This window comes from Lipotes vexillifer, unplaced genomic scaffold (genome assembly GCF_000442215.2).
Source record: "Lipotes vexillifer unplaced genomic scaffold, Lipotes_vexillifer_v1.1 scaffold141, whole genome shotgun sequence".
Classification (NCBI taxonomy): Eukaryota; Metazoa; Chordata; class Mammalia; order Artiodactyla; family Lipotidae; genus Lipotes; species Lipotes vexillifer.
The window spans coordinates 1,221,313-1,235,071 of NW_006792108.1; the positions used below are offsets into that span (position 1 = coordinate 1,221,313).

General features: G+C 38.2%; 2 protein-coding genes across 2 annotated transcripts in view; one reads left to right on the forward strand and one right to left on the reverse strand.

Annotated features, from left to right (window-relative positions):
- SLC5A8 (solute carrier family 5 member 8) overlaps positions 1 to 13,759 on the reverse strand; it is a 63,877-nt gene that overhangs the window by 18,185 nt on the left and 31,933 nt on the right. Inside the window, exon 10 of the mRNA XM_007465343.1 lies at positions 8,019 to 8,086. Coding sequence (XP_007465405.1) covers positions 8,019 to 8,086 — 68 coding nt within the window. The remainder of the gene's footprint in view (positions 1 to 8,018; positions 8,087 to 13,759) is intronic.
- CUNH11orf98 (chromosome unknown C11orf98 homolog) lies at positions 8,622 to 10,920 on the forward strand. The gene is made up of 2 exons (XM_007465354.1): positions 8,622 to 8,627; positions 9,963 to 10,920. The coding sequence occupies exons 1-2, from the start codon at positions 8,622 to 8,624 to the stop codon at positions 10,344 to 10,346; spliced, it is 390 nt and encodes a 129-aa protein (XP_007465416.1). The 3' UTR covers positions 10,347 to 10,920.

A 13,759-nucleotide genomic window follows, 5' to 3' on the forward strand; every position in this document is an offset into this window, starting at 1 on the left:
CAGCCACTATGGAGAACAGTATGGAGGTTCCTTAAAAAACTACAAATAGAACTACTATATGACCCAGCAATCCCACTTCTGGGCATATACCCTGAGAAAACCATAATTCAAAAGGAGTCATGTACCAAAATGTTCATTGCAGCTCTATTTATAATAGCCAGGAGATGGAGACAAACTAAGTGTCCATCATCAGATGAATGGATAAAGAAGATGTGGCACATATATACAATGGAATATTACTCAGCCATAAAAAGAAATGAAATTGAGATATTTGTAATGAGGTGGATGGACCTAGAGTCTGTCATACAGAGTGAAGTAAGTCAGAAAGAGAAAGACAAATACCGTATGCTAACACATATATATGGAATTTAAGAAAAAAAAATGTCATGAAGAACCCAGGGGTAAGACAGGAATAAAGATACAGACCTACTAGAGAATGGACGTGAGGATATGGGGAGGGGGAAGGGTAAGCTGTGACAAAGTGAGAGAGCGGCATGGACATATATACACTACCAAACGTAAAACAGATAGCTAGTAGGACGCAGCTGCATAGCACAGGGAGATCAGCTCGGTGCTTTGTGACCACCTAGAGGGGTGGGATAGGGAGGGTGGGAGGGAGGGAGACGCAAGAGGGCAGAGATATGGGAACATATGTATATGTATAACTGATTCACTTTGTTATAAAGCAGAAACTAACACACCATTGTAAAGCAATTATACTCCAATAAAGATGTAAAAAAAAAAAGATTCATCAAATCATGTAGAAAGATTTAAACGTTACTAATTGCAATCTTTGCTTTGTTGTAGAGATGCCAAAATCATGATAGTGAAATAAAATGTACAGTATGAAGAATAGAGAAATGCAAAATGCTGAAACTTTCAAGAGATGTGTGTTCCCAATATTCAAATGGCTAATTTTTGAGAGTGGACAGGACCGTAAAAGAAGAATCAGGGACACACCGGTTTGTCCACAGAGTAAAAGTGACAGATAGAACAGAATGAATAAATCAATATGTATATATATATATGGTCAAGAAAAATTTTAGAGCATACAGACTGCAGTCCTGGGTTAAAAAAAAAAAAAAGAGGCTTACCTCGTGGACTAGGGTAAGGAGTGAGGATATGATGACAGAGGAGAACTAGTGTTCGAGGAGGATATGGACTCAGGATATGATCCTAAGGAGTCGTTTCACAGCATCTCTTGAACCAGAGTCCAGTAGGAATGAAGGTAGACTTTATGCAAAATGTGAAAGAAGTCACTTGGCCCATGTAGTGGTCATTGCGACAGTGTGACCTAGAGCCAGTTTTGGAGATATAAGGAATATACCCCCCCAAAATACCCATCTCAGGAAATAAGACCTTGGCTAGAGATAAAGCAAGGAAGAGTTGCCTTGGAGCTATGATGACTCTCCTAGAATATCTCATTATCTATACTCAGGCCAGAGCTGATATATGAAAAAGGGGAAATCAACCACAATAAGAACTATAAGTAATAATGCAGACTATGGAGGAAAGCACACAAAGAGGAGTTTTGTTGGTTATGGCTTAGTTGTACCAGGTAAGCTTAGAGCTTCTGGACCTAATTCATTCATTCACTAATTCATATAATCAGAATGAGATCACACTATTTTAACAACTAGTATGCCCTAAGCAACCACCAACCAGAAAGGACCCAAGATGGGTCTGAAGCAGGAGCCTGGAGGACTTGCTGTGCCCAGCATTAACCTTCAAGTTTCTGGGTCCTGGTCCCAGAGTTGGAGCCCAGGTGGCCATGGAAGTTTCATGGACCACTTAGGTGTGATCAGATAAGTAGATATTTATGAACCAATACATAAATACGTACATTCAACCTGAATTTGTAAAATGTCTACTTTCTCCTGGACACTGCAGGAGGCACCAGGTATTTGATACAGTATCAAAGAACAATGTCATAATCCTCACCTTCATGGAGTTATAAACTATTTAGTAAAACAGACATTAAATGAATAACTGCAATAAAGTATTGTAATGGGGATGATATGAGAAATACAAGGTGCTCTGGGAACATTTGGTAGAGGGGAACTCAAACCTATCCAGGGAACAGAAAGGGCCTTTTTGAAAAATAATGTTTAAGTTGAAACTTGAAGAACAAATAAGACTTAGACAGTTGAAGGGTACTCCAGACAGGAGGAAGAGTCCATGCTGAGGCTTGGATGCTAAAATCTGTGAAGTCCACTCAAGGTTCAGAAAGAAGAGGCTAGGGGACTTCCCTGGTGACGCAGTGGATAAGACTCCACACTCCCAATGCAGGGGGCCCAGGTTTGATCCCTGGTCAGGGAACTAGATCCCACATGCATACCACAACTAAGAGTTCGCATGCCACAACTAAGGAGCTCGCATGCTGCAATGAAGGAGCCCACCTGACACAACGAAGGAGCCCACCTGCCTCAACTAAGACCCAGCACAACCAAGTAAGTAAGTAAATAAATAAATATCTTTTTAAAAAAGAGGCTATTCCAAAGATTAGTCTGTCCTCTCAATTCCAACACCTCCAAAGAAGCAAGACAGTTTTCCAACACAAAAATGCTCTCTAACAAAAATTTAGCAAATGCCACAAGACATGAAGGACCCTTTAGGCAATAAAAAATGTATTTCCACTCATAGGAAGATGGAGTTGGTGTACTTTTCCCTATTCCTCCTGCTAATAAAACTAAGACTCCTGGACATTACATATAAAACGAACATAAGAAGAATCTAAAAGGTCGAGAGCAGAAGGCAGACTAGCTAGGGCTTTGGGACCTGAAGGACAATATAATGGTGAGGTCTCTGAGTTTTCTTTTGGGCCCACATATCCCAGTCTTAGAGCTGAAGAAGCTGGCAATCCAGAAATGACAATATGTGCAGGCCAAAAAAATCCAGCAAAGACCAGAAAAGGAGCAACTTAGCAAGAAAGAAAACTTTTAGATAATAACTGCTCAATTTCAGCCAAATGCCACAGAATAAACTGTTCCCCCACATACACATGTCAGAAAAGGCCAAGTAGGGAGCCTAGATTCCATCCCTCACCAGCCTATAACAAGGCACCTCATTCCCTCTCCGCTCAGGCAATGTCATAGGAGGCCTAATGGAGAATCAGGACTTTCACTGTTGCCCAGCAGGAACAAGACCACCTTCACCATGATGTCAGTGGAGACTGTTCCCACCCAGCAAAATAAGAAATTCCTCCCTTGGATGTCAACAGAGGCCAACTTGGGGACCTGGACATCTACATCCACCTGGCAGTAATGAGACAGCTCCCTCCCTTACACTGTTGAAGTGGTATCAGAGAAAGAAAACCAAAACAGAAGGTGCATGTAAGATCTAGAGTCTCACCACATAATATAAAAATGTCCAAGTTTCAAGTGAAGTTCACTATTCAGAGCAGGAATTAGGAAGATCCCAAAATGAATGAAAAAAGACAATCAATAAATGCTGATAGAGAAGTGACAGATATATTAGAATTATTTCACAAATTTTCAAGCAGCCATGATAAAACTGCTTCAGCAATTAGAACATACTTGAAACAAATGAAAAAGTAGAAGGCCTTAGCAAAAAAAAAAAAAAAAAAAGAAAAAGGCCTTAAAAAAAAAAAAAAAAAAAAAGTATCAGCAAAAACATAGATGAGGGCTTCCCTGGTGGCGCGGCGGTTGAGAGTCCGCCTGCTGATGCAGGGCACACGGGTTCGTGCCCAGGTCCGGGAAGATCCCACATGCCGCGGAGCGGCTGGGCCCGTGAGCCATGGCCGCTGAGCCTGCGTGTCCGGAGCCTGTGCTCCGCAACGGGAGGGGCCACAGCAGTGAGGGGCCCGCGTAATGCCAAAAAAAAAAAAAAAAAAAGAAAAAAACAACATAGATGATATAAAGAAGAACAAAATGTAAATTTTAGAACTGAAAATATAATAACTTAAATAAAAATCTCAGTGGATAGGTTCAACAGCAGAATTGGGGGGACAGAGAAAAGAATCAGTGAACTGGAAGATAGACCAATAAAAACTGCCGAATCTGAAAAAAACAGAGAGAAAATAGGCTTAAAAATTAGTCACCAGGACCTGTGTGAATATAACAAAAAATCTAACATTCATGTCATCCGAGTCTTAGGTAAGAAAAGAAAGAGAGTGGGGCTGAAAAGTACTCAAAGAAATAATGTTTGAACTTCCCAAATTTGGCAAGAAACATAAACCTACAGATTCAAAAGCTAAGCAAACTACAAACAGAATAAACCCAAAGAAAAACATGCCAAGACACATCGTAATTAAACTTCTGTAAACTAACTTCAAAGAAAAATTTCTGAAAGCAGCCAGAGGAAAAAAAATGACACCTTCCCTATAGGGGAAAACAATTAGAATGCAGCAGATTTCTCCTTAAAAATAATGGAAGCCAGGAGAAAGTGGCACAATATTTTTCAAGTGTTGGAAAAAAAGAACTGTCAACTCAGAATCCTATACCTGGCAAAAATATCATTTGGGAATAAAGGGGAAATCAATACATTCTCAGATAAAGGGGAACCAAGAAAATTTGTTGCCAGCAGACTTATCCTTAAAGGAACGGCTAAAGGAAGTTCTCTAAATAGAAGGGAAATGGTAAAAGAAGGAACCTTGAGAAATCAGGAAGAAAGAAAGAACACAATAAGCAAAAATAAATATAATAGGCTTTCCTCCTCCTCTTGAGTTTTCTAAATCATGTTTGATTGTTGAAGCAAAAATTATAACACTGTCTAATGTAATTCAAAATGTATGCAGAGTAAATATTTAAGACAATTGTGTTATAAACTGGGTAAAGAGACAGAAATGACATAAGATTTCTATACTTTACTCGGATTGGTAAAAGGACAAAACAAGTAGACTGTGATAAGTTATGTATATACACATAAAGCAACAAATGAAAATGCTACACTAAGAGACAAACTCAAAACAATATAGATAGATCAAAATGGGATTCTAAAAAATGTTTAAGTATCCCACTTAAAAAAATGAAAACAGAAAGAACAAACATAACAAAAAACAGCAGGCTTAAGCCCTAATATTTCAATAATTATACTAAATTTTAAAAGTCTAAATACCCCAATAAAAAGACAGAGATTGGCAGGATGAATTTAAAAACATAACCCAACTATATGCTGTCTACAAAAAACTCACTTAAGATATAATGATATAGTCAAGTTCAAAGTAAAAGGATATCATGCAAACATTAATCAAAGGAAAGCCAGGAGCAACTATTTAATATCAGATAAAGTAGTTTTCAGACAAAGAAAATTATCAGAGAGGAACATTATATAATGATAAGAGGACTAATTCACCAAGAAGCCATAGAAATCCTAAATGTATATGCACCAAACAAGAGAACTGCAAAATACAAGCAAAATCTAATAGAACTAAAAGGAAAAGAGACAACTACACACTATAGGTTGAGAATTCACCACTTCTGTCAACAATTGATAAAAACAAATAAGCGTAAAATCAGAAGGATACAGAAGAACTCAGCACCATCAATGAGCAGGATCTAATTGACACCTGTAGAACACTATGCTTAACAACAGCAGAGTACACATTCTTTTCAGGTGCCCATGTAACAGACACCAAAATACTATATCCTGGGCCATAAAACAGACCTCAACAAATTTAAAAGAATTAAAATCATACAGAATGTGTTCTCTGACCACATTGGAATGAAATTAGAAATCAATAGCTGAAAGATAACAGGAAAATCCCCAAACAATTGGAAACTAAATAACATACTTTTAAATAATCCACAGGTCAAAAGGACATGTCAAAGGAAAATTTAAAACTCCAATACAAAATATGAAAAGTTATGGGACATAGCTAAAAGTGCGGAGAGGGAGATTTTTAGCAATTAGTGCACACATTACAAAAAAGTCTCAAATCAGTAATCTAGTGTCACACCTCAAGAAGAGCAAAATAAACCCAAAGCAAGCAGAAGGAAGAAAATCATGAAGATAATTCAAAGAAGCAATGATCTAAAATAGAAAAACGATACAGAAAATCAATGAAACAAGAAGCTAGTTCTTTCAAAATATCAATAAAAATTGACAAACCTCTAGCAAGACTAAAAAAAGAGATAAAAGATAAAATTACCGATATTATGAATAAAACAGGAGATATCACTAAAAACCCTGCAGACATCAAAAGTATAATAAGGGGATACTATGAATAATTCCACACACCTAAATTTGACAACTTAGATGAAATGGAGCAATTCCTCGAAAACACAAATTGCCATAATTCATCCACTATGAAGCAGATAATTTGAACAGCTATAACTATTAAGGAAACTGAATTCATAATTTTTAAACTCCCAAAAAAGAAACCCCCAAGCCCAGATGGTTTCACTAGAGTATTCTACCAAACACTTAAAGAAGAATTAACACAAATTTTACACAATCTCTTCCAGAAAGTAGGAGAGAATTCTTCCCAATTTATTTTATGAAGCTGGTATGACCCTAACACCAAAACCAAGAAAAGGCATTACAAAAAAATATTACCACAGATCAGCATCTCTCATGAATATAGATGCAAAAATTCTTAGCATAATATCAGCAAATAGAGTTCGGCAATATATAAAAATAACTATACACCATGACCAAGAGAAGATTATTCCAGGAATGCAATGCCAGCTTAAAATTTGAAAATCAATCAGCATAATACACCATGTTAAAGGGCTAAAGAAGAAAATCATATTATCATATTGAATGCTGCAGAAAAACCATTTGACAAATTCAACACTCATCCATGATAAAAACTCTCAGAAAAATAGGAATAGAGGGGAATTTCCTTAATTTGGTAAAGGGCATGTACAAAAATCCTACAGGTAATGTACTCAAGAATGAACCACTGAATTTCTCATTCAGATTGGAGAACAAGGCAATGATGTCCACTTTCACCACTCTTATTCAACATGATGTGGAAGTTGAAGCCAGGGCAGTAAGGAAATTAAAGGTACATATACAGATTGGAAAATAAGACATAAAACTATCCCAATTTGAAGATGACATAATTTTATCTGTAGAAAATCCCAGGAACTAATAAGTTCAGCAAGGTCACAGGATACAAACAAATATACAAAAATCAATTGTATCCTTATATATTAACAAACACATGGACACCAACATTAAGAATACAATACCGTGTACAAGCACTCAAAAAAAATGAAATACTTAGGTGTAAATCTAACTAAATATAAACATGACTTGTATATGAAAATTACACAGTAGTGGTGGGAAAAATATCATAGAAAATCTAAATAAATGAAGAGATACACTATGTTCATGGATTAAAAGATTCGACACAGTAAAAATGTCAGTTCTTCCCAAATTGTTTTACAGGTTCAAGACAATCCTATCAAAAACTAAGCAAGATTTTTTTTAGATATAGAGATTATTCTAAACTTTATATGGGAAGGAAAAGGAACTAGAACAGTTAAAACAATTTTGAAAAATAAGAATAAAGTGGGCGGAATCAGTACTTCTGAATTCAAGACTTATTACAGAGCTATAGTAATCAAGACTGTATGACCTTGGCAGATGGATAGACACATAGATCAATGGAATAGAACAAAGAAACCACAAACAGACCCACACAAATATGCCCCACTGATTTTTCACACAGGTGCAAAGGCAATTCAATGGAAGAAAGACAGCTTTCACAACACGTGGTGTTAGAGCAACAGGACATCCACCGGGAAAAGGGAAAAAAAGAACACCAACCTAGGTCTCATACCACTGAGGGAACTGGGTAAAGGGTATATGGGATCTCTCTGTATTATTTCTTAGTATTGCATGTAACTCTATAATCATCTCAAAATGGAAAGATTATTTAACAAAAATTTTTTTAAGAATTTAGCCATCTATGTTCCTTGGTATGTCTATGTGTAGACATATAGAGAGAAAAGTCTGTAAGGATGGTCACATCAATGCTTAAAAAAAAAAAAAGGAAAAGGAGAAGAATTTAGTGATTATGACTCAAACCTTCCAGGATTAGCTCTTACCTGCAACAAAGCTCCCATCAGTGATGCCAGCGCAGCCATTCCAATACACAAAGCTCCAAACAGCACACCTAGATGGATGATGTAAAAGCCACTGTAAAATCCAGATTCAGAGGATTAGAATTCTCAATAGAATAAGCTATCACACCTTGATTCGAAGTACAGAATATGACTATAATAAAGAATGGCCACCTACCTCAGAGCCAGCTAAAAAAGGAAAGGGAACTAGTATGCAAAGAGGAAAGAAAACACTGATATTGTGGCCCAGGCTTAATTACATTAGGTTATATAGGTAAAGATTCCCTAAGATTAACTATAGGGATTTAAAACCTAATAGCTATTGTGTTATTAATGTAATCCTCCATAAACATTTGTTGGTAAAGGAAGGTTCAGGGAGCTTCTGGGTTGGTGAACACGTGGTATGCTCAGAGAGGGCATGGATGCTCCACGCCCTTTTCCATATCTTGCCATATTCATCTCTTCCATCTGGCTGTTTTTGAGTTATATCCTTTTACAACAAACCAGCAATCTAAAAAATCTTGCAACCTCTGGCCTGGCTTAGAACATCACCGGTTCTACTCATGTCCTACATCCTTCCCAGATTGCATGCCAGTATGCCACTGCTTCTCAGAGCCATGTGTCTGACAGGGTTTTGGTGCTCTGGCTGGCTGTCAGGCCTGAGCCTCTGAGGTGGGAGGGCTGAGTTCAGGACATTTGTCCACCAGACACTTCCTGGCCCCACTTAATATCAATCAGCTGGAGCTCTCCCAGAGATCTCCAACTCAATGCTAAGATCCAGCTCCACTCAACAACCAGCAAGCTCCAGTGCTGGACACCCCATGCCAAACAACTAGCAAGAAAGGAACACAACACCACCCATTAGCAGAGAGGCTGCCTAAAATCATAATAAGTTCACAGACACACCAAAACACACCACCGACGTGGTCCTGCCCACCAGAAAGACAAGACCCAGCCTCATCCACCAGAACACAGGCACCAGTTCCCTCCACCAGGAAGCCTACACTACCCACTGAATCAATCTTACCCACTGGGGGCAGACACCAAAAAAACCAGGAACTAAAAACCTGCAGCCTCCTAAAGGAGACCCCAAACACAGTAAGTTAAGCAAAATGAGGAGACAGAGAAATATGCAGCAGATGAAGGAGCAAGGTAAAAATCCACCAGTTAAGCAAATGAACAGGAAATAGGCAGTCTACCTGAAAAAGATCAGAGTAATGATAGTAAAGATGGTCCAAAATCTTGGAAATAGAATGGAGAAAATACAAGGGACATTTAACAAGGACCTAGGAGAACTAAAGAGCAAACAAAGATGAACAACACAATAAATGAAATTAAAAATTCTCTAGAAGGAATCAATAGAAGAATAACTGAGGCAGAAAAATGGAAAAGTGACCTGGAAGATAAAATATTAGAAATAACTACCACAGAGCAGAATAAAGAAAAAAGAATGAAAAGAATTGAGGAAAATCTGATAGACCTCTAGGACAACATTAAACACACCAACCTTTGAATTATAGGGGTCCCAGAAGAAGAAGAGGAAAAAAAAAAGGGACTGAGAAAATATTTGAAGAGATTATAGCTGAAAACTTCCCTAATATGGGAAAGGAAATAGTCAACCAATTCCAGGAAGCGCAGAGAATCCCATATAGGATAAATCCAAGGAGAAACATGCCAAGACTCATATTAATCAAACTAGCAAAAATTAAATACAAAGAAAAAATATTAAAAGCAGCAAGAGAAAAGCAACAAATAACATACAAGGAAATCCCCATAAGGTTAATGGCTGATCTTTCAGCAGAAACTCTGCAAGCCAGAAGGGAGGGGCAGGTTATATTTAAAGTGATGAAAGGAAAAACCTACAACCAAGATTACCCTACACAGCAAGGATCTCATTCAGATTGGTCGGAGAAATTAAAACCTTTATAGCCAAACGCAGCAGTGGGTGCTCCGGGGGGAAAGATCAACCGGCTGCGAACGGAGCTGAAGAAGAAGCTGTTCAAGCGACAGCGGGTGTTGATCCGGGAGTGGCGACTGAAGCACCAGGTGGTCAGGGCTGTGACAGACGAAGGGCTGATCACGAGGCACCACCTCAAGAAGCGGGCGTCCAGTGCACGTGCCAACATTACTCTGTCTGGGAAGAAGCGCAGAAAACTCCTCCAGCAGATCCGGCTCGTCCAGAAAGAGAAAGCAGCCATGGAAGTGGAAGCCCCCCTCAAGTCAGCCAGGACTAGTGAACCACAGCCCAAATCAAAAAAGAAGACAAAAGCCCCCCAGGATGTAGACATGGAGGACCTTGAAGATAAGAGCTAAATCTCACACCCCTTCCACCAGAAGATTCTCAGCTGGAACCAGGAGGACTTGATGGTTATTTCAGAGGACTTTGGAGAAAGCGTTGCTCCTTTTCACTGTCCCCAGATTCCTCTTCCCTAACGGCCTAGTGACCTGCCCTGGAGGGATGTATTGAGAGGTAGAGGGTAGAAAAGAAAGATTGGAGAGGGGGTCCTAAGCAGTCAACTCCATTTGTAATAAAGCCCTAGCATTTTCACTGAGATGTGTGTGATTAAATGTAGGAATGGGGATAGGCCATGAAAAGGGGCTGTGAGTGTGGAAACAAGAAAATTGGGAAACAGGACCCACAGTTCTTACTTGACCAAAGGCAACAAGAAACCACCCTCCATGATGGCCCTGTCTCCCCGATGAGTGACACTCCATCTTTCCATTTCTGACAAAAATAAGGTGTTCTGTAGAGATGGCAGAGGAGGTAAGGGTCTTGATACTGGCCCTTCCACCTCCTCTGTGTGACCAGGGTGGACAAGTGACCGTGGTTGTCTCTGCTTCCTTTGCTGGATTATATTTTTAATAAAGTGAACATTATTTTTCCCTTTAAAAAAAAAAAAAAACCTTTAGAGGCAAGCAATAGCTACGAGATTTCAGCACCACCAAACCAACTTTACAACAAATGCTAAAGGAACTTCTCTAGGCAAGAAACACAAGAGAAGGAAAAGACCTACAATAACAAACTCAAAACAATTAAGAAAATGGTAATAGGAACAGACATATCGATAATTACCTTAAATGTAAATGGATTAAATGCTCCAGCAAAAAGACATAGACTGGCTGAATTGATAGAAAAACAAGACCCGTATATATGCTATCTACAACAGATCCACTTCAGACTTAGGGACACATACGGACTGAAAGTGAGGGGATGGAAAAAGATATTCCATGCAAATGGAAACCAAAAGAAAGCTGGAGTAGCAATTCTCATATCAGACAAAATAGACTTTAAAATAAAGACTATTACAAGAGACAAGAAAGGACACTACATAATGATCAAGGGATCAATCCAAGAAGAAGATATAACAATTGTAAATATTTATGCACCCAACATAGGAGCACCTCAATCCATAAAGTGAATGTTAGGAGCCATAAAAGGGGAAATTGACAGTAACACAATAATGGTAGGGGACTTTTAACACCACGCTTTCACCAATGGACAGATCATCCAAAATGAAAACAAATAAGGAAACACAAGCTTTAAATGATACATTAAACAAGATGGACTTAATTGATATTTATAGGACATTCCGTCCAAAAACAACAGAATACACTTTCTTCTCAAGAGCTCATGGAACATTCTCCAGGATGGATCATATCTTGGGTCACAAACCAAGCCTTGGTAAATTTAAGAAAATTGAAATCATATCAAATATCTTTTCCAACCACAACGCTATGAGATTAAATGTCAATTACAGGAAAAAATCTGTAAAAAATACAAACACATGGAGGCTGTGTAAACAATACACTAGTGTATTGAGTAGTAGGAAACGGAATCCAACAGCACATTAAAAGGATCACAAACCATGATCAAGTGGGATTTATCCTAGGAATGCAAGGATTCTTCAATAGATGCAAATCAATCAATGTGATACACCATATTAACAAAGTGAAGGATAAAAACCATATGATCATCTCAATAGATACAGAAAAAGTTTTCGACTAAATTCAACACCCATTTATGATAAAAACCCTCCAGAGAGTAGGCATAGAGGGAACTTACTGCAACATAATAAAGGCCATATATGACAAACCCACAGTCAACATTGTCCTCAGTGGTGAAATACTGAAACTATTTCCACTAAGATCAGGAGCAAAACAAGGTTGCCCACTCTCACCCCTATTATTCAACATAGTTTAGCAACTTTTAGCCACAGCAAACAGAGAAGAAAAAGAGATAAAAGGAATCCAAATTGGAAAAGAAGAAGTAAAACTGTCACTGTTTGCAGATGACGTGATACTATACATAGAGAATCCTAAAGATGCCACCAGAAAACTCCTAGAGCTAATCAATGAATTTGGTAAAGTAGCAAGATACAAAATTAAGGCACAGAATTCTCTTGCATTCCTACACACTAATGATGAAAAATCTGAAAGAGAAATTATGGAAACACTCCCATTTACCACTGCAACAAAAAGAATAAAATACCTAGGAATAAACCTTCCTAAGGAGATAAAAGACCTATATGCAGAAAACTATAAGACACTGATGAAAGAAATTAAAGATGATACAAATAGATGGAGAGATATACCATGTTCTTGGCTTGGAAGAATCAACATTGTGGAAATGACTCTACTACCCAAAGCAATCTACAGATTCGATGCAATCCCTACCAAACTACCAATGGCATTTTTCACAGAACCAGAACAAAAATTTTCACAATTTGAATGGAGACACAAAAGACCCCAAATAGCCAAAACATTCTTGAGAAAGAAAAATGGAGCTGGAGGAATCAGGCTCCCTGACTTCAGACTATACTACAAAGCTACAGTAATCAAGAGAGTATGGTACTGGCACAAAAAGAGAAATACAGATCAATGGAACAGGATAGAAAGCCCAGAGATAAACCCACACACGTATGGTCACCTTATCCTTGATAAAGGAGGCAACAATATACAATGGAGAAAAGACAGCCTCTCTTCAATAAGTGGTGCTGGGAAAACTGGACAGCTACATGTAAAAGAATGACATTAGAACACTTCCTAACACCATGCACAAAAATAAACTCAAAATGGATTGAAGACCTAGATATAAGGCCAGACAGTATCAAACTCTTAGAGGAAAACATAGGCAGAACACTCTATGACATAAATCACAGCAAGATCCTTTTTGACCCACCTCCTAGGGAAATGGAAATAAAAAACAAAACTAAACATATGGGACCTAATGAAACTTAAAAGCTGTTGCACAGCAAAGGAAACCATAGAAAAGACAAATAGACAACCCTCAGAATGGGAGAAAATATTTGCAAATGAAGCAACTGACAAAGGATTAATCTCCAAAACTTACAAGCAGCTCATGCAGCTCAATATCAAAAAAACAAACAACCCAATCCAAAAATGGGCAGAAGACCTAAATAGACATTTCTCCAAAGAAGATATACAGATTGCCAACAAACACATGAAAGGATGCTCAATATCAGTAATCACTAGAGAAATGCAAATCAAAACTACAATGAAGTATTACCTCACACCAGTCAGAATGGCCATCATCCAAAAATCTACAAACAATAAATGCTGGAGAGGGTGTGGAGAAAAGGGATCCCTCTTGCACTGTTGGTGGGAATGGAAACTGATACAGCCACTATGGAGAACAGTATGGAGGTTCCTTAAAAAACTAAAAATAGGGCTTCCCTGGTGGCGCAGTGGTTGAGAGTCCGCCTGCC